We start from the raw sequence: 21,814 nt of genomic DNA on the forward strand, positions 1-21,814 counted from the left end.
AGCACCTGTTTTAAGCCTTCCTTCACTAGAAAAACCCTTCGATCTATTTGTTAATGTGGAGAAGGGAGTTGCCTATGGCGTCTTGACCCAGGAGTGGGGAGGAGTCAGGAAGCCGGTTGCTTTTCTTTCCAAATTACTGGATCCAGTGTCCAGAGGATGGCCCGTCTGCATCCAGTCCATCGCCGCAGCAGCTGTTCTGGTCTCGGAGAGTCAAAAACTCATTTTTGGTGGAGACTTGACAGTGCATACACCACACTCAATCAAAACCATTTTAGCTCACAGGGCTGCAGAGTGGTTAACTGACCCAAGAATAGTCAAATATGAAGCCATTCTCATGCACTCAGACCACCTGAGGTTAGTTGTGTGTACACACCAAAATCCAGCTCAATTTCTTTATGGGACCCCATCAGAAAAAGAAATTGAACACAATTGCATTGAAATAATTGACATCCAAACAAAAGTCAGAGAGGACCTGGTGGACTGTCCCCTCAATGAAGGGGAAATCCTCTTCATTGACGGGTCATCTCGAGTGGTGGATGGAAAGCGATGCTCTGGCTATTCAGTGGTCGATGGACACCAAATGTGTGTGCTAGAAAAGGGCAGATTGCCACCAACCTGGTCAGCTCAGGTCTGTGAGCTCTATGCCCTAGAAAAAGCACTCCACCGACTAGCAGGAAGCATCGGGACCATTTACACTGACTCCAGATACGCTTATGGCGTAGTCCACACCTTTGGAAAAATCTGGTCCGAAAGGGGGTTCCTAAACACCAAAGGGAAAGATATCCTACATAAGGAATTGATCCTAAAAATTCTAAAAGCACTGCAACTGCCTCAGGTGATCTCAGTGGTGCATATTCCAGGTCATCAATCGGGAACCACAAAAGAAGCTCGGGGGAACAACCTAGCAGACTTGGCAGCAAAAGAAGCAGCAGTGGAAGAAGAGGTAAAAGTGATGGAAGTAAACCAACTTCCAGCTAACACCACCACATCTGACACTATTCCACAAACTAACATTTTACCCACGCCCATTTTTACTGATCAGGAAAAACAGAAATTAGTTTTAATTGGTGCCAATGAGGATTCTCAAGGCCGCTGGTATTTACCAGATAAACGCCAAATTTTAAACAAAAATTTAACCCGAGAAATTCTACAAAATATTCACCAAAGCAATCATTGGGGTTCAAAGGCTCTGGCGGATCACTATCTCAGAACCTTTGGATGCACTGGTGTTTATGAAATAGCCAACCAAATAACCCGGGACTGTGTAATCTGTCAAAAAGTTAACAAAAAGGTAATGAAAAAGAACACGGGCGGAGGAATTGAATTAGCAATCAGGCCTTTCCAAAACATTCAAATTGACTTTACAGAAATGCCTCCTGTCCAGAGGTGGAAATACCTATTGGTAATCGTTGATCACCTTACCCACTGGGTGGAAGCTATTCCAACTGTCAATGCAACAGCCCAGACAGTGAGTAAGGTGATCCTCGAGCAAATTATCCCCCGTTATGGGATAGTCCACCGCATAGATTCAGATCGAGGTACTCATTTTACCTCCCAAATTGTACAACAATTGGCTCAGCAATTAGGAACAAATTGGAGATTACACACCCCGTGGCATCCACAGAGCTCTGGGAGAGTGGAACGGATGAACCAGACAATCAAGAACACCCTCACAAAATTAATGCTGGAAACAAAATGGACCTGGGTAAAATGCCTTCCACTTGCTCTTCTTAGAATCAGGACACAGCCAAGATCTGATTTGGGTTGTTCACCATATGAGATGTTGTATGGATTACCCTACCTTGCTACACCACAAGAGTTAAATGTGAAAGAGTGTGGAAACACCAATGTACAACAATATGTACAGATAATTGCCAAAAATCTAGAGTTGCTAAGGGAAAGAGGTTTTCTACCACAAACTCCCCCACTTGATTTTAATCTACATCACATCAATCCAGGTGACTGGGTGTTAATAAAATCCTGGAAAGAAAAGTCATTAACCCCATCCTGGGAAGGTCCATTTCAGGTCCAGCTAACCACTGAAACAGCTGTCCGGACATTTGAAAAGGGCTGGACGCATGTCAAGAGGGTGAAGGGTCCGGTGGCACCACCAATTGAAGAGAAGAAACCTCCAGACAAACCATCAAACTAAACACCCTGTTTGAAAGCTCCACTCAGCATCCCTCACTCCAAGTTAATAAAATCCTGTACTCCCAGTTCTTCCCCAGTTATACCTCAGTAATAAGTGCTAGCTACAAGTTGTTAAACTAAGTTGAAAATATTTTGCTGTTAATTCTGTTCTTTGTTATTCCCTTTTACAGATTCTGCCTTCACACAACCATATTGTCACATCAACTGTATAGTAAGGCTCCATTTGAAGCCAGCATTCTCTTCCAATAACAGTCCAATCAGACTCCAAAATTATGGGCACGATAACTCTAATCTTTGACAAGGCCAACCCTAAATAACCATGAGCTTCCAGAAGCCTGAGGTCACTGAAGAACCATCTGAAGGTGAGATGCCTAAAGAAAGGACGAAAGAAGCAAAGATGACAACCCCCACCAGCAGAGGCAACCCAAATGCTGACAGCTCCTCTCGGGTATGCCAAAAGGGGAAAGTGAGCAACATCCTGCTACTAAGTGTCATCTGTCTCTGGGTCCTCTGGCCTCCCTTTACACAAGCAGCCGACAGCCGCTGTAACAGATGTTACAAGACTGTGTACCAGGCAGAAGGAGGCTCATTTCAAATTCGACACTTTTTCCGAGCACATACTTATGTTAATCCATCTTGTTATAACATAACAAGGTTGAGTATCTGCTCAGAAAAAGGTCACAAGTACTGGATTGGCAAAAACATTGGCACCCAAATACATAAGCAGAAGGGAGAGTGCCCCTCCCAAGACGATTGGCTCTGTTTCAATTTTAGATACATAACCAAGACAGAAGATTTGTTAAAAAGAAAGACCTATGACACTGACCTGATCCAAGAGGTGGTCATAGAAGAAAAGGAAAAACAAAAAGAAAACAATCCTTTGATGTCAAGGAAAAACTTGTTTATTGACCTGGCAGAAAGGATTGGACAACAGCTAAATTTAACAAATTGCTGGGTGTGCGGAGGAACTTTAGAATCGGAGAGTTGGCCTTGGCGGGGAGTCAGTCTTGGACCCCCCGATTTACTCCGACTGAGTAATCTCTCCCCCACAACCAGACATGACAATGAAACCTGGCTGCTAAGCAATACTGTTATTGGAGAAGAATGCATCTGGAGGAAAGGAAGAAAATTTTTAGAAGAAGTTGGTGAGACAATATGCAAAAGGTACCTGGTAACTGATGGGCAAAAACATTGGTGGATACCTCAAGAACCAGATGTATTCTGGTCTGCAGAAAAGGTTAAAAACAAAAATTGCATTTTGAATCCTGTTAAAAAACTCTGGCAGTGCTGGGATCAAGGAAATCCATATTCTGTCCTGCCACAAATTTCCAAGTACTGGATTACAGCAGCAAGTATACAACCCCACTTCTGGGAAGCACCACAAGACCTCTACTGGATCTGTGGTAACCGAGCTTATTCCAACTTACCACCTCGCTGGAAAGGGAGCTGCACTCTTGGAGCCATTCAACCAAACTTCTTCCTACTTGCTGAAAACGCTGGAGCCCACCTTGGAATCTCCCTTTATGATGAACTTTTCCGTACTAAGAGACATGTAATAGGAGGGACCCAGAGATGGGGAGAAGAAGAGTGGCCAGCTGAGAGGATCCTAGAGACTTATGGACCTGCAACATGGGCACAGGATGGGAGCTGGGGGTACCGAACTCCCATCTACATGCTAAACCGGATCATCAGACTGCAAGCACTAATTGAGGTAATCACTAATGAGACCTCTCTTGCTCTTGAACTACTTAACACACAGCAAGGGCAAACTCGAGCGGCCGTGTACCAAAATAGGCTGGCATTAGACTATTTACTAGCTGAAGAAGGTGGAGTATGTGGCAAGTTTAACACCTCAGACTGCTGCATCCATATTGATGATCACGGTGAAGCCATCACCAAGATTACCCAAAACATCAGGAAACTAGCCCATGTTCCAGTGCAGAAATGGCAGCCCTTGATCACTTCTGAATGGTGGGAAAATATTTTCCAAGGACAATGGTGGAAGAAAGCTTTAATTATTGTTGGACTTTCCCTTACAGGACTTATTTTTCTCCCTTGTTTAATCCCTTGTTTCATCCGTCTAATCACCACTGTCGTCCAAGGCATGCCACTGATCCAGGATCTTCAAGGACAACAGCAGCGTCCACCATTCGCTCAAAAGATTATGCATGTCAATAATAGTAACAATAAGAAAACTAGAAAGGAGAGAAAAATTGCCCAGCAAGTGTGGGACAGTTTTAAAGAGCTTGAATCTATCCCTGAAGAGTTATCCACCTCCACTTAAATGCAAAGACCAAAGATGTGAACATAAGAGAAAAAGGGGGGACTTGTCATACATGAAATCCCTATTTGTGCTTGGTCTTTGCATATTAAGTGCCTTAATTAATTTGAGCTTAATATTTTTAAATTGAATGTTAAAGCAATCCATCAGTCCAGGTACACTAATCAAGTTTTTATGATCTTCCTGTGTTTACTGTATACCTTTACAAGTGTTTTAAGATGTGTTGGATGTATTTTTTTTTTATGTTTTACTTGTATCTTGGTTTCAAGGCAGATTTTAAAAACCCCAGTTGCAACAAACAGCCCAGCCCCCCATAAGCACATGACCCTTATCTCAACTAATATCACCCCTCTGACCAGGAGGAGCCATTGGTGGACGGAGATGGTCTGTCAAGGGAAAAACACCAATCACCTTGAACCAAAGGGGTGGGCTGTGGGCGGACTGTGGGCGGAGCAAAAGCTATAAAAGAAAGAAAAAGAAAGACACGTGGTCTCATTTTCCCTTCCTCTCCAGCTTGCTAAGGCAGTGCTGGAGAAGCCTACCCCTTTCTAGGGGCTTTTTAGAAATAGATTTCTTTTTGACCAACCTAAACTGCAAGTTTATTTTTTTCTCTACCTGAGGTTCAGAGCTGTCTTAAGCCTAAAGTTCCTGAATCCCTGCGCTCCTGGGGCATATCTCTCGAGCCATCTGGATCCCAAATTTTTATATTTTGTTAGTTTTTTTTTTTTGCAATTTTTCAATTTTTTCTGTTTTAATAAATTGTTTTAATTTCTACAAAGAGTTGTCTCATTCCTCACAGTGGCTGTCGCCTGCAATAGCAGAAGGGTAGGAGGAGCAATGGGGGTATGGAAGTGAAGCTGGAGGCTCTCTGGGCTCTGTTTGGCTGAAGTCCCTGTGTGTTTCCTGAGCTCAGGTGCAGTCACTTACCTGACCCCGTGTGTTCTTAGGAGTGCCGATGAGTTGGTTTTCTCAAAGGTAGGTAAAAACTTCTTTGGAGTTTGGGAGCTGGCACCTGTGTGTTCTCTTTACCTTATGCAATCTGAACTGTGCAGAAGTATTTAACATCTAGGAGGAAACTCCTGTCTGTTTTGTTTCCTCCCATACTTTCTTGGCATAATCTAATCTCTGAGTATTATTTTTCAGGTGCAGTATCAGAATTGTGTCAGTGCAAAATCAGGGAGATGCCTTACCATTTGCAGAGAGAGGGTTGATTACATTCTGTCACTGTCCTCTCTATATAATTTGTGTGTTTATGGTATATTTTGGGGGAGGGGGTTATTTGTGATTTTTATTGGGTTTTGGTTTGGGTTTTTTGTTTGTTTTTTCTTTTTTCACTTTGATTGCCAGTTGATGTTTTGTGACGTGACCATTTGCTTCACTGCAGCAAGCTTTTGATCATCTACTCTTGGTAGTGTCAGAAGAAAGGCTGAGTGGTTATGCTGATGTCTTTGATGGGGCAACTGAAGCACTTGGAGATGTCATTTCTGGGTCCCTCCTCTTCCAATTGTTTGTTCATTTTGTCTGTAGTTGTAAGGCCTGTTTCTCTCAGCATGTCTATGCAGTGGGTAGCCCTGGAGACCCTCATGCTAACAGGGATGTGTTGAACACTGGTCGAAATAAAAGAAGAAAATTAAAAATTAATACTGATATATGTCTGTTGTCACAGCTGACTTTTTTATCCTGCAATAGCAAAATGGTTTGATAATTTTTGTCTTTTCAATAGCAGTAAAAAGTAATCAGAAGTTAAATACAGAATCAGAACTGCCTTATGCATGGTAAGTGTAGTGCTCCATGATCAAATGTGTGACGCGCTGGGGAGTAGCTTTGGTGAAAAAGTGATGTTGGAGCTTTCTTCCACATCAGGAAGAGGTCTGGTTTTGCTAATTTTTTTCTTGAAATTGGCCAAAACCCAGATTTCTCTCAAGCTCTTTAAGTAAAGTGTATTTGTCTTACTAGCAGTCTGTTACATTTAAGCTTTTTAATTTTTTTTTTCCACATTTCAGTGCATTCACTTGGATGGTGGCCTCAGTTGTACATTGCCACTGAGCTGTAGCAACTTGCTTCTGATGTTGATGTGTTGGAATACAGTGTGATATTTGAGTACCACTGTTATACTCCAGTGAACATGATGAAATCATAAATGACATACTTCATAATATATCTCATCGAAAGGAATATCCTTTCCACCCTTAATATAAGTAAAGAAATGTGTGCATCATAAATATAACTTTTCTGTCAATTGTAATGAGGAATTCTTGATCCTGCTCTTTTTCATGTAGTTGTATTTACAAATTCATCCTTTGTTGCTCTGGAAAGGGAAGATTCAGTGGGTGTATCCTACAATAAGGAGGGGAAAGACTAAAATACAAGTTCTTGACAAGTCTTGCAATATGTTGACCAGATTTCTCAGCTTCGCAAAACCACTTAATTATTTACTGTAGCAGTATGAGGAACTTACATTTTCTTGTGACTGTAGAGAAAGACTGTATGAAAAAACCTGATAAATGAAAAAGATATTTTTAAAAGTTACAGTTATTTTAATCTGGAATTTTTTTTATTAATATTCTTAAATATCTTATATTCAGCAATAATCAATGATTATTGACTTAATTTGGAATTATGGTGCTACTTATAGTCTGTACACTGGGTTTGTAGATGTATGGAGTAAAGTAGCTAAAATCGTTGAATACTTTTGAAAATGTTGGTATTGCCCTTTTTTTTCTTTGAAGTGTTTAATGTGCATAACTTTTCTCTGAATTTGTTGACTTAAAATGAAAGATTTTATTCCCTATACAAAGCAAAAAGTGCTTTGTAGATGTGTGGTCGTAGAGACATATTATTCTTGTCATATATGAAAATGCTAAGAATTTAACTTATAAATTTCTAATTCTGGAGTGATATATGTGTAGCTGCAAATATGTGGTGTAATTTTTGTTAAAATTCATTAGAAAAGTTGGTCTGTTGCACTCCTGTTATGCATTACATAATTAGTAACTAAGGTTGCTTGGTTTGGTGGTTCGTTTTGGCAAATATTGTGACCCTTATCAGTGTAGCATGTAGTTGCCTTTAAAATTGAGATTTAATTGTTGGAAAGAGCAGCTCAAAGTATTTGTATTTTCTGGCCAAAATCTAGAGCATACACGTGTTCTGGAGGACTGAACAGCCTTCTGCTGGAACGCTGCTTGGAGGCGCACCAAGAAGTGCCTGCGAGTGCCAGATGCACGGCAGTGGGATTCCTTTTGGCTTTCACAGGAGTGGCAGACCAGCTTTTGACAGTAACAGCCCTGTACTGACTGTTGCTAACAAAACTTGGTTTGCTCCTGTTACAAGGTCTGTCCGTGAATTTTAGCAGCTTTTGCTATCCAGAGGTGTGGATTGATCATTTGCTCATGGCTCATACCTTCTGTCATAGGCTTCCTCCTGGTAGGAAGATAGGTTTCATCATTTGGCTGGGTGCAGTCTTGCTAGTCTTTCAATAAAAACTCAGAAAGAAAATATTTGACACCAAATTTGTGGGAATGATTTAACTTAATACAGGATATAAGATGTCTTGTTAAACATGTTTACAAAAAGAAACTCAGTTTAGAATTTTGGGTGAAAGAAGTTTAAGCGTTGTTTAAGCATAAGTACGGAAGAAGTTGTAAGAGAAGATTTCAGTGGTTATGTTGCTTCATTAAAAAGGGAGCGCTTTTCACCTGTAGGAAAGGCTGAAAAAAATATGCAATTCTGAAGAGTTTGTCTCAGTAATTTATGAATTTTGAGTAAAGATACAAGATAGCTGTCTTGCCTTTTACACTAGGGGAATAGTTGTGGATTTGAACAAAGTTGAGCGTAAGAATACCAGGTAGTATAATTGTAGCCCTATTCTTGTATGTGTTGATTTAATTGTCCAAAGTAATTCCCCCCCCCCTCCCCTCAGCTGTCTTTCAACACCATCAGCTGGCTTTAGCTATGTATTTTGGCGTTTAATGTAATATGAACAATACTGCATTTTGCTATCATTGTTTCCTAACTGCCTTCCATTCATTAAGTATTTCTGTTGAGTTCTCATCTAAAAATCCCACTGAATTCCTTTCTTTTGCCTCTGAAAAGATAATGTACTCCCTTTTGAGAACTGTATTTTCCATGCTTATTAAGAAGAATAATATCAGCTGCTATGTGGCTGAGGCATTGTTCAGTGACTATGTTTTTTTTTTGTTATTCTTAACTTAATTTTTGTCTGGGCCACACTGCTTCTTAGAGAAGTAGCTGACTGATCATTTTTGTAGCTTTGCTGATACAGTACTCTGCACATGGATTATGGTGTGATTGTTCAGAATTTTTGCCATCCGTTTTAGCAGCAGCTACTGAATAAGAATATATCAAGGTAGCCTGTGACTCTTCTGAGGCTTGGAGGTGAAGAAAGACAGAAGAGTGGCTCGTTTTGCTGCTTCCTTTCTATGTTAAGCTGTAGTACTTCCCCCATACTGACTATAAATAAGGAATGAACTTCTGCCAAATGAGGAGCTATGACTGCAATGTGTCTTGGAATGTTTGGACTTTCTCAGTCTTAATCTTTAGAGTTCTTAAAACTTTTCACTTCCTGTTCTGTCTGCATAAGTCAGTATCACTGCTAGAGCCTGTATGGTCATAGATCACACTTACCTCTTCAAGGATTTCAGTATGTATCTTCAACTGTAGAAGATAAAAATAGTTCTTCTGAAGTTGGTAAAACAGCTCAGGTGTTTCCTTTGGTATTGTAGACTTTTTGGTCCAAGTAATAAGATTATCCAAAGCCTTATATCCATGTTGTGTTGTACTCCTCTTTTACTTTAGGTTCACATGTCAAAAGGTTAATTTTAAGGACTTTGTAATGTAAGTGATAGCTTCAGCTGTGTGTGTTCCCAAACCCAAGATTTTCCAACTGATTAAATGTGCTCCCGGAGGAGGAATTATGACAATTCTGGAAAAGCAGTCATTGAGGAATGTCTGCTTTTCTGCTTCACTCTTCAAGATCATAAAACTTGTCTTCCCCCCTCCACCCCCATCCCATCCACCCCTCCTCCTTATCTTCATAAGTGATGGAACAAGTCTATGACTTTATTTTTAGGCAGAAATCTCCTCCTCATTTTGCAAGTTCACCTAGCCTTCCAGCCATCCTACTCCACAGCTGTCACAACAAACTTTTTTCCAGTGCTATTAAGTGTATCAGACATCACTCTGCAGCATGTTAGTTTGTTACCCTGGAGCTTTTCAGTCTATTCTCATGTCATCAAAACCACAGTGTGATTTCAAGATTTCTTACATATTCCCTGAAGGAAAATCAAATGGTAGTTAGGAAACTGATAGATACTCTGCAGCTATAGCAGATCTCTAGCAATTAAGTGGTTAATAGCCTCAATTTATTGTTTTCATTCCTCATATCCCATAACCATGACTCCTGTGAACTCTCTGTATGCTTTTTTCTGTATTTTCAACTGGGATTTTGGGAAAACTTTGCCACACTGGAGAAGAAGCACTGCTCTAGCTTTGTTTATCCTATTTTTATGCCCTCTGCTCCTCTTTCTGTTATCTGATTGCTGTAGACAGTGTTCTCATCTGAGAGATTCTTTTGTCCTCTTTCTCTTATTCTTTTCTGTCTGTAACATTTAAGTAATTTATATTGTAATGATTTTAATGGTGGAAACACCAGTTAGCCTGGTGAAAGATTGAGTGTGCTCCTCTGTTCTGTAAGGGCATCATTAAGAGATGAAGATCCCGATGAGCTTGGCCTTTAGCTTCAAAGACAGCAGTTAGGTACAGACAAATTGGCCAGACAATAGGTAGGAGCATCCTTAAAGTAACTACTAATAAATGTGCCTTCTGACAGCCTCTGCACAACCTGCACAGCATTGTGCTGTACATTTCATTCTCTTTCATACTAATTTGAGCTGGAAAAGACTTACTTTCTGCCTTTAATTTCTCTTTTTCTTCTACATACCTAGAACCTTTCTTTCTTGATTTTTAAAAAGCCTTTCAGCTTGTGTCTCTGGTGTCCTTTCATATTTTGAATCACAGATATAGTTTGAAAGACATCTTTTGAACTCTAGTCCACACTGTGTTTTTAAGCAGGGTCAGCTGCAGCAAGTTGTCCAGGCCCATGCCTAGACAGGTTTGGAATATGTTCCTGTATGGACACTTCACAACCTCTCTGGGCAACCTCTTCCAGTGTTTGACCACCCGCACTGGAAAAAAAAAAAAAAAAAGTACATTCTTGTGTTCAGATGGAATTTCATATATTCCAGTTTGTTTCCATTGACTCTTGTTCGCTTGGTGGGCATCCCTGGAAAGAGCCTGGCTCTGTCTTCTTTGTTCCCTCCCATCAGGTATTTATACCCACTGATGAATCCCTCCCTGTCCTTCTGGAGAAGAATCTTTTCTTCTCCAGACTGAACAGTCACAGCTCTCTCAGCCTCACCTCATGGGACAGATACTCCAGTCTGTTAATCAGTCTGTTGTGGCTCTCTGTTGCACTCTCCAGCATGTCCACATCTCTCTCATACTGGGAAGCCCAGAAATGAAGAAATAATCCAGGTGTGGCTTCACTAGTGCTGACGAGAGGGGAAAGATCACATCCCTCCACCTGCTGGCCACCCTCCTCATGTCCAGCCCATCAGGCTGTTGGTCTTAGCCAACATGAGGTTTTGCTGGCTCATTCTCTGCCAACACCTTTCCAGCTGGCTATCCCCAGCCTGTCTTAGTGCATGGGGGTTAGTCTTCCCCAGATGCAGGACGTGTTGAACTTCATAAGGTTCCTTCCTGCTTGCCTCCTCATGCAACCAGCGTGTACACAGCCACTCCTCCCAAACTTCCCATCATCTGAGGCCACACTCTGTCCAAGCATCCAGATTACTAATGAGATTTATAATAGCTCTGGACCAGGTGTGAACTTTTAGGGATCACCACTAGCTGCCATCTGCCAACTAGATGTCACACAAATAGTCAAAATCCTCTGAACTTGGTTGTTCAGTTGATTTTCAGTCCACCTCGCTGTCTGCTCGTTTAGCCTATACGTCATCAGCTTCCCTGAGACTTCTAGGGAGACTGTCAACTGCCTTACTAATGTAAAGGGAAACAAATCCACTGCTCTCTCCTCATCTACCAAGCCAGCAATTTTGTCTTAAAAGGGCATCATGTTGCTTATGCAGTTTCGCCTTTGTAAATCCGTGCTAACCTGAGTCACCTTGTCCTTCATATGTATGGAAATAATTTCCAGGATTTTTCTCCTGTGCATTTGCCAGAGCCTGATGTTAGGATGACTGGTCTGTAGTTCCCTACATCTTATTTCTTGCACTTCTCAAAGATAGCAGTGACATGACCTAAATAAATGAGAGTGGCCTCATAATGACATCTGATCCTCAATATTTGTGGGTGCAACCCATGAGGCCCCATGAATTTATATATGTACAGTTTGTTTTAAGTGCTTCCTCACTTGGTCTTCCTCACTCCAGACATTCCCTTTTAAATGTTCTGGTAGGATTTGGCAGGAAAAAAATCTCTTTCTGTGAACTATATTCAGAGCATTCCCTTCCTTCTCTATGGATTCAGGTACTACCATGGCTGGGTGACCTCTTTCTGCTTCATGAACAATTAAATGCAGTGAGCAACTTTGACTGTCCTGTTATTTTTTATTAATTTGGCTGGCACAGTGAGGCTCATTTGCTGAATCTTAACTAGTTAGATGTGGAAAAATAAGTAATCTCCTTTGCTAGATGATTCACTGGGGTGATAAAGTTCCAAAGACTGGGAAAACAGATGTGGTTCTTTCCCTGGACTAGCAGTGGAGTGATTCCTGCATTGCAGTCTGAGTATAATGTTATTTTACCCAGCAGGGAAATATTTCAGATAGCTGATTTTTAACAGATTATGCTGGAGTATTCAAGGAAAGCACAGTAAATGACATTCCTATTTTTGTGTTCTTGACCAGGGTTTGAATTCAGTCACGTTCCTCTTAGAATGCATTGGCAGGCAGTGAAGTGCTGTGCAATGCAGAAGCATGTTACATCCACAAAAGTTGTGGAAACATGTCTGTTCTCCATGTTCAGTTGGAAATTCCTGGAAGAAGTGTATCTCTTAAATGCATGTCCTCTGGGGCAGCCTTTGGAGTGAGGATCCTGCCGGTTTTTAATGAGGCTAGGAAGAACAAAGAAAGCATTTCTTAGTTAAGGGAAATGTGATAACTGCAGTTGCATTTCTCTATTGAAAAAAATGCATGAAGTTGGTAGCTGGGGGCTCTTTGAGGTGGCCAGTGCTAGTTAAACAATCCCACTATGTTTTCTTGTGTAACAACTAAGTGTATCAGCTTTTTCTGGTAGATTTTGCAAGCCCTTAAACAAACAAAACCCCAAACCTTAAGTTTTTGAAACTAAGTCCACAAAGTTGTTGTCTTACTCCATTCAGCACTTATCCATTATCTTGCTTACTTTTTTGTGCATTGATGAATTTGGCAAAAATCACGGACTGAGCATGGTCATCCTGAGAAAATTACTGATGTCTCTATAAGATGATGTAGAGCATGATCTCTGAGCATGTAATTAACTGGTCCAAAGGCAAAGTACATGGAGAAAGCGCAGAGCATCGCAATAAAAATACACCAATAACCTTCTGTGTAGTATAACCATAAATAAACAGTAACTCAGACTATAAAAGGCATTTTGCAGTTCTCAGGCAGTGTCCTGAGATAACCCGAGTCTTCTGCTCCTGGTTGTGTGAGACCTTTGCCCTGTCTGTCTCAAAGAGAGAGCTGAAATCTCTGTGATAGATTCATCATTCACAGATGAAATCATAGATGATTTTTGTTGTTTTGTGAAAGTTATGCTTCACTGTGAAGAACTTATTACTTCCTTGATCTCAAGCTTAGGCAACATTTGTATAGTTAAGGAGAATAGCTTAGTATTCTTATTTTGCTAAAGCTATTGTTTAAATTGCTGTTTGTGAAAAGACCCATAAAGACCTATGGAAGGCTGGCAGCTTGTGTTGGTTATCATATGAGCTAGGCTTGGTGACTCCAGAAGGATTGTGTGAGTGGTTTTTGTGGGTGTTGGGGTGTTTTTGTTTATTTGTTTGTTTCTGAATTCTGGTGGTTTATGGATCCTAGAAATGTGGTTAGTACTTTGACTCTTTCTGTGTCTTATTTCTGTACTGCACAGCCAGCGTTTCAGATGGCATCTTATGGGTGCATGCCTGGTGGGTTATCCCTGCTTTTTGGGAGCTGATCAGAAGCTCTCATGAATATTGTGGGTTGCCTCTTTTGTTTCTGTTGACAAACCTATGCTTCTAAGTGCCTGTACAGTAAGATTTTGAACATGGGGAATAAATCAAGAAGTTAGAGGTCTGTGCTCAGTTGCAGGGCTGTGATCTTGTTGGGATCATGGAGGGATAGCTCACATGACTGAAATGCTGCAGTGGGTGGATAGATGCCCTTTAGGAAGGACAGACTGGAAAGAAGAGGAGCTGGAGTTGCCTGTTATGTGAGAGGACAGCTGTAGTGCTTGGAGTTCTGCCTGGGGATGGATGATGAGCCAACAGAGGGCCTGTGGATAAGGATTAAAGAGCAGACCGGTATGGGTGACTGTAGCAGCTGTGTGTTATAAGCCACCTGAGCAGGAAGAATAAGTAGATGAGGCCTTAAGTGCTAGAAGTAGCTTCTCATTCACAAGCCCTGTTGTTCATGGTGTACTTTAGCCATCCCAATATCTGCTGGAGGCTCATCACAGCAGGTTATAAGCAATCCAGGAGGTGCCTGACACAGGTTATAGAGAAGCCAGCAAAGAGAGGTGCTATGGTGGACTTCATAAAGCAAAGAAGGGCTGGTTGTGGTATGAAGGTCAAAGGCAGCCTTGGCTACAGTGTCCATGAGATAATGGAGTTCAGGATCCAAGGAGCAGGTCAAAAAGCAAGATCACAGCACTGGACTTCAGGAGAGAAGACTTTGACCTCTTTGAAGACTTGCTTGATATAAGTCCTGTGGAATAAAGCCCTGAAAGAGGGAAGAGGATCCAAAGAAAGCTTGTTAATATTCTGCCATGGTTTAACCCCAGATGATAACTAAGTACCATGCAGACACACACTCCCTTCCCCCTCCCACCTCTCAGTGATATAAGGAGAAGACACAGAAGAAGAGGTACAAAAACTTATGGGTTCAGGTTAGAACAGTTTAGTAGATGGAAAGAAGTAGAGTCTTACAATAATAATGATTCTAATAATAAAAAATAAATAAAACCCAAGAAAAACAAGTGATGCACAATACAATTACTCATCACCTGCTGATCAGCCTTTCCCTGAGAAGTGATCAGCCCCTTCCACTCAACTCCCACCGTTTGTGTACTGAATTTAGTATGGAATATCCTTTTGGCCAGTGTGGGTCTGTTGTCCTGGCTGTGCTCCCTCACAGCTTCTTGTGCAGTTCCTCACTGGCAGAGCATGAGACACTGGAAAGTCCTTGATTTAGGGTAAGCACTACTTAGCAACAACCAAAACATCAGCATGTTATCAACATTATTCTCATATTAAATCCAAAACACAGCACTGTACCACTTACAAAGCAGAAAATTATCTCTAACTTAGCCAAAACCACTACACAGGAGGCATTGGATCTAAATCGCTCTTACATCTTTTTAGTAAAATAAAAAGTACTTTCCTGATTATGAAGAGGGAGATTAAGAAGAACTTTTTATTCATGAATAGTTTTAAGAAAAGCTTTTCTCTGGATGTTTTGTGTAAAGACATTTGATTTGGCACTTCTGAAAAGTCCTGCTCCTAACAGAAAGGAGATACAAAACTCCTCCTGCATGGGAGCAGCCCTGGGTTTTGATTCATTGGAGAATGTGTTTATTTAAAGAGATGCAGCATTCCAAGGATATTTCTAAAGACTGCAACAAAGATTGTGTCCAGTGGCCTAAGTATCTTTTTCATTTGCTTTCAATAACTCTGTCTTCAACTTGAGTTTACTTTCCTCCTAGTTCTGATCAAAGCATTTGCATGAAAAACTAATTTATTTTCATTTCATTTCTGTCTGCCAGTCCAAATAACAAAAAGTATTGCTGATAGGTGTATGATTTTTTTAACTTGCTTTTTCTTTCTTTTTGCCTCTCCAACAGGCCATCTGTGGAAAAGAAGAAAGAGAGAAAAATGAAGTACTTATTCTTAATATTTCTCATGAATTTGTTACACCAGTATACTGGGAAATCTTTGAGAAGATATGGCAGTTCCCTGAAGTCATTTGAAGACATTAAAAATGAGATAGCTGGCTATACTAATATTGCTAAGGCTATTATTGATCTTGCTGTTCATGGAAAGGCTCAGAACAGATCCTATGAAAGATTAGCAGTTTTTGCTGACACCATAGGACCTAGACTCAGTGGTTCAAAAAACTTAGAGGCAGCCATCAAATATATGTTCAGTGCCCTGCAGAAAGACGGGCTGGAAAATGTGCATCTGGAGCCTGTGAAAGTACCACACTGGGAAAGAGGAGAAGAGTTTGCAGTGATGCTGGAACCAAGGAATCACAGCATTGCTATTTTGGGACTTGGGAACAGTATTGCAACTCCTCCAGAAGGTAACTCTTCCTTTTGGAATTACGTATCACTTGCTTTTTAACACCAAACTGTATTGTACCCGCAATAACTTCTCTCAGTCATCAGATTGGTTTTCTTCTTGCTGTAATAGTTCTGCAAAGCAAGGTGCTGTTCTCCTGGGATTTTTCTGTACGGTGTGGTTGTGACTGATGCAGTTTATATTAGTACTGTTTGGTTGAACAGGCTTGTAAAATTAGAGTTGATTCCTGAACTTTCCATTAAGTTTATACCGTTTTGTTGAACACTGCTGAACCTCATTGCAAAGATTCTGGTGCTCCATTGTGGTTGGCAGGAAAGAAGTTCTCCATGGGGTGTCAAGTTGACACATGATTTCTCCTTTTCTTCAGGTGCCCTATCTTACCAAGCTTAGCCCTTAACTCCAGTAAAAAACAAGACAGCAGGAAAAGGAGCTGAGCTTGGAGTGTGCAAGCCCCTTGCTAAACATGGCAGTTGGTATCTGTGTGTCCTTTCCTTCCCTGTCTCATGTTCACCTTAAAACTTACCTGGTGACACTGCTTACATGCTCACTTTGTCACTTACCTGTTACTGAACTGTGTGTTGCCTTTTAGATGATCACGTGTGATAATGTTACTCAGGAGCAAGAATAACCATGAGCTGCGCTCAACAAGATTCTGCTCTTTTAAACCCCAAAATATTAGCTTGTCTACAAACAAAAGGATTTATAAGATCTCTTTTTGTACATATTGATGTGAAGCTTTCAGAATTGTTATTTAAAGGCCAGATGAGAACCTTCTTCTGTGACTGCTCTCCATAAAAAACAATATGCTTATTCCTAGACCACTTCAAAAGCATTTGTATTTCTTTTTGAGAAAATAAATTTAGTTTGGGAAATAAAACATAACATGATACTCATAATTTTTTTATGAGTTGTAAATTTTTGTGATAGCGAGCTTTCTGTTTGAAATGAAACAACATATAAAAGCTGTTTTTTTTAGAAAAAATATCTAGCCTTTCAAAATGCAACAAATAAAACTGGATCATTTAAGATATGCTTGGAATAAATCATACTTGGTTTGCAAAATTGCAGCTGTCAGTTTTATCTGAGATAGTTTTGTCATATAGAGGTAAACCCATTCCTAAATGCAATGCAACTAGAACCATTAATATCTGTTAGTCCCATGATATGTGCAAGGTTTAGTGCTTTGATAGGAGAATATTTACAGCAAAGCTTAAGCCTACAACTTATTTTGTATCCTTTCCAGTCCTATTCCAAGCTTCCTAAAAAGTAAGCTAAAATTAAAAGGTTTTTTTTGGTGTTTAGCAAGTGTTGCTGAACCTGCAAAGGGAACCTGCAATTTAATTTTGGCAAATATCTTCACATCCCAAAAAGTCTGGTTTTCACTTCTCTTTCTTAGTTGTGTAGTTTTTTGCACTTGCCTGGTTTTACTCCTCGGTTTGCCTTTTTTTTTTTAGAGATATACTGAATTTACATGTTAAAAATGCTCACACAAGCTAATTACGTCCTTCTTTTTCTGTGGATATGAATATGCAGCTAGCAAGAATTTCTCTTGCTTCTTTCCAGTCCCATGAGATCTTTTTCTCTCTCACGGAAGATATTAGCAGAGTTAGATAAGCTATGAACACCTGCAACCTTGCAAAGCCTTGTTTATAGCACAGTAGGAAAATATTTTGACAATGGATGTTTTAGGATTTTTAGCCAATCACCCCAAGGGGTGGCTGATCCTTTGACCAATTAGACTGTGAAGAAAAAATCCTGTAAAAGAAATTAAATGTAAAAGAAAATTAAATGAAAGAAATCTTGCTGCACAATTCCCGCCTGCTGGATCTCTCTTCTCCTCCCTGCGATATTTTTCATCTGTAAAGATCCTATATGTTGAAAGATAGGATCGTATTATCCAGTGCTGGTTTATACTGAGTAGTGTTCAAAACCCCCACATCATCCTTTCTCACAATTTTACTTTCCTCTGACATCTGCCATGTTGCTGAAGAAGTATATGTGTTGGTGCTAGAAGACTTTACGGCAATGAGATCTCTCACAAAAGAGTGGTCTGTTTCTCACACTTTGTGGAATATTTTTGGTTAAATTACTTATCTTCTGACTCTCCTACCATTTGTGCCTTTTCTGATTTCTGCTGGTCTCATCTTGCTCTGTGCAAGCTGTGACAGCTTTTCATGCTTGAGAAGGTTATGAGGGGTAGCTGGTCCCTGGTGAGCACTTGGCTCTTGTTCTTCCAATCACTGGACCATCCTCCTGTCTGACGGAAATGTCTGGTAAGAGCTGCTCATCACCAGCCTCTGTGGGCAAGAGAACTGGAAGGTGTGCTGTTCAGAAAAGTGCTGTCCTAGAACACTCACTCATACCAAGCATGGAATAAAAAATGTGTAGTTAGACTACTAAAACCACTGCATTATCACTTCTGAGGATTGTCACAGGGCCTAAGAAAAAGGGATAGAAGGCTGTCCTAAATCACATCAGAAATAGTTGAACAGTTTCCCTCTGAGGGATTATCAGCAGTTCTGATACATCTTGTTTTAGCCAAGAAGCTGTGGGAGTGTGAGTCTTCCTGTAATCAAAATAATGCAACTCAGTGTGAGATGCCTGATGCCAGTTCTCCTGTCATTACAATACTGTTGTTACATGGGATCAGACTAGGGACATCTACTGCTGCTGTGCTGAGCTTTGGCAGAGGGATGTTTTAAAGGCTGAAGACTGTCCTTCAGATGTTGGCTCTATGATGATTCTTTGGCTCCTTCACAGCCGCCTCTGAAGTGGACTGTGCAGATGATCCCTGAAGTTGTTTGGTGTTAGCTTGATAGTTACTGCATGTTTTAAGTCAGTGTTCCTATCAGGATATGTTTCAGACCCCTCTGTTTACAAACCACTGTCTCGGTATAGCCCAAATAGATCCCTTCCTCGACACTACTGATGCCTAGAGACGGATGGCATTGGTTGGACTTCTTGTCTTTTAAGGTCTAGGAATGGGGTTAAGATGAGAGGGACTGACTCCCACATCCCAGCAGGAGGTACAGGAGACCATTTCTTGCTTTTTCACCTTCTCAGTTATGTCCTGTATTCCTCCCTTCCCATGATTTGGCCCTAGGCTTGTGATCTGAGAAGACAATAGGAATTGTCAGAAACTTAGCTTAACAGTTGGCAGAAACTTAAAACTTGGTGCTGGACTTGGTGGCCTTTGGTTCCCTCAGAGCTCCTCCTGGAGCTCAGCACCCTGAGCAAGTGCTCTGGAGGGCTTTTCATTAACATGGCAATAGCCTAACAGCAATTAGAAACCTGGCTTTGGATGTTGGAAATTCAGGGTTTATTTTCCTTTCTGTCCATGGAAATCCAAACCAGTGTTTCCTAAGAGTGACCCAATGACTACAGCACATGCTGAGGTTTGTTACTTTCCATTTCAGCATACACCATGTGAGTGTGGAAAAAAATCTGCAATCCTTCAGAGCAAGAACAGGAAGCTCTAAAAAGCAGCAGTATTTTTAGCTATGGAGTCCAAGCCAGCACTGACTCCAGGATACTAGGAGTATCTCTTCCTGCAGGTCTTCTATCTAACTCATGCCTGTGGCATTGAAACCCGACTGGGATGTGCACAGAGCTTTCCTCGTCTATTTGATTTGATGAGATTTGCCCACATTGGCTCAGATACAGAACAGTTGGATGATGTGCAGGAGGTTTTTCAGTACCTTGTGATCTTGGGGATAAAATCCTACTTTCTTCTTCATGACTGGGAAATATGCCAGGATGTCAGGTTCCCAGATTCCATCTGATTTACACAGCAAAAAAAGGAGAGTACAGAAAAGGTTAGATTTTTCTACTGAAGAGGAAAAACACCCAACATTCTCCCTCTCCAAGTGTATTCCAAGATATGAAGGTGTTGCGTCAAAGAGAAAGTTTTCACTTCCTTTGATCTCCTTACAAGGAGGGAGTAACTTTACTGCCCACTTTAGTGACAGGAAGACAAGAAACATGAAACAGAGTGACCTGGATTTCCAGAAATCAGCAGAGACTGAGAACAGTCATCACCTCGAAGAAATGGATTCCTAGGTAATAAACAGGATTGAATGTTAGAAAGAGCTCAGTTTTGGGAGCTGGAAAACTACAGATTTACCATATTTAGTCAATGTCCTTCTCTAATTTTCAGTGTTTCAACACTGGCAAAGCATAGATATATATATATAGAGAGAGACTGTTGATTTCTGGTAGTACTGATTTTATCCCCCAAATTCTGAGGAAAATAGATATAATTGTTGCTTTGAGAATCCCATAATTGAAGGAAAGTAGTAGTTTAGCAGATGTTTGACCATAAAGTATCAAAGAATTCATTTTTTTGCATGTGTTTTAAGATGCACTTTTTTTATCCTGATGGGTGACCATGCCCTTTAATTTTAAAGGAGTACTGACAAGCAGAACCAACTTCAGAGCAGCCTGCCCTGAAATGTCTCCTCAAGGAAAGGAACAGTTTTTGTGTACTGTTGGTTGCAGCAAAACTGAAATAATATAAATATGATGTATTGGCAGACTTTTTCCTAGTTTTTGTCTTCAAGTCATGGAGGTTTTTTTTGTTTAACTGTCAACGTTTGGTCCAGCTGTGCTCTTATAGAAGATGATAGGAGTTTTGGAGTTAGATAATATGAAAATAGTTCCAGCCTGTTATGTATAAAATGGGAATAATGCATGTTGTCTTGAAGTTGTTGGTGTGTGCTGTTGCTGTAGGTCCACCATTTTATTAAACCAGGGATGTTGCTGAAAGAAGTGGTCTGGCCCCAGTCCTGGCTGATGCATTTTGCCCCCAGTGTTGACCCTCCTCTTTTTTTTCCTCAGTGGTGAAGTGGATTAGGGGATTCAGCTAGATAAACAAAAGGCAAAAAAAAAGTTATTTTTAATGTGTGTCAGAGGATTTACCCTTGAGCTGCCAGCATCTTGGATAACCACTGATCTCCTGGAAGAAAACGTGATCCTTCTGGAGGGACTTGGGTACCCCTTTAATGAGGGGTTCAGTGCTGAGAACAGGGGATGGAGAGAGTTGTAGGCATGAGAGCACAGTGCATGGCAAAGCCCTCCTGTCTTCACTGGATGCCTCTTCTTTCATGTGTGAGGAGCTATTGATCGACATCTGGAGACCACGAGCCTCAGTATTGCGTGCCTGGATTGTTTATTATTACTTAAAGCAGCATTGCTTGTGCTATGGTAATTATGCTACTATTTTTCTTGGAATGTAAAAGATGAGATCCCTGAAGGACCTTAGACACTGGTCTTCAGTGACCCAGCATCTGGGCTAAAAGTTAGTGCAGTAGCGTTTCAAAGATTTGGAGAGTGGGAGTAGCTGCATGGCTTTGAGGTGGACATGCTGTCTGGGAAGAACATCAGATCCAGCCGCTGCTTTAATGAATGTTTGAGTGAACTGTGTGGATTGCCAATGGCAAAAAATTGGATTTTCGGGTCTTGTTCTTTTGCAGTGTCACTGAGTTGAGGGTGGTTACCTCAAGGATGTTAAGTCCAGGCTGAAGCTAATGAAGGCAGGATTTGAATATGATTTTCTGCGTGTGTGGGGTATGCGTGCACAGCTGGAGGGCAGTGTTACCTTCATCCAAAGGAATAGCTGGCAGTGACTGGCACCTTGACTCACTGAGGAGGGAATGGCTGTCCTCAGCACTTCCTGCCTTGAGCACCTGTGTTCTCAGCAACTGATTTTTGTGGATCTGGTTTTCGAGTGTCTAATTCTCCCTGTACAATGCATAGCAAGCCTGTGGTCTGTACAGGGCTGCTCCCAAGAGAACCTAACCTGCTGCCCTG

At 40.9% G+C, this 21,814-nt stretch overlaps 1 protein-coding gene across 2 annotated transcripts in view; it reads left to right on the forward strand.

Annotated features, from left to right (window-relative positions):
- The first annotated feature begins 15,549 nt into the window (after window positions 1-15,549).
- CPQ (carboxypeptidase Q) overlaps window positions 15,550-21,814 on the forward strand; it is a 133,648-nt gene continuing 127,383 nt past the window's right edge. Inside the window, exon 1 of one of the 2 annotated variants that reach the window (XM_069005190.1) lies at window positions 15,550-16,007. In XM_069005190.1, the coding sequence (XP_068861291.1) occupies window positions 15,581-16,007 (427 nt within the window). In that variant the 5' untranslated portion in view covers window positions 15,550-15,580. The remainder of the gene's footprint in view (window positions 16,008-21,814) is intronic. The other variant, XM_069005192.1, reaches the window with a different exon arrangement.

This window comes from Aphelocoma coerulescens, chromosome 2 (genome assembly GCF_041296385.1).
Source record: "Aphelocoma coerulescens isolate FSJ_1873_10779 chromosome 2, UR_Acoe_1.0, whole genome shotgun sequence".
In the NCBI taxonomy this organism is placed as follows: Eukaryota; Metazoa; Chordata; class Aves; order Passeriformes; family Corvidae; genus Aphelocoma; species Aphelocoma coerulescens.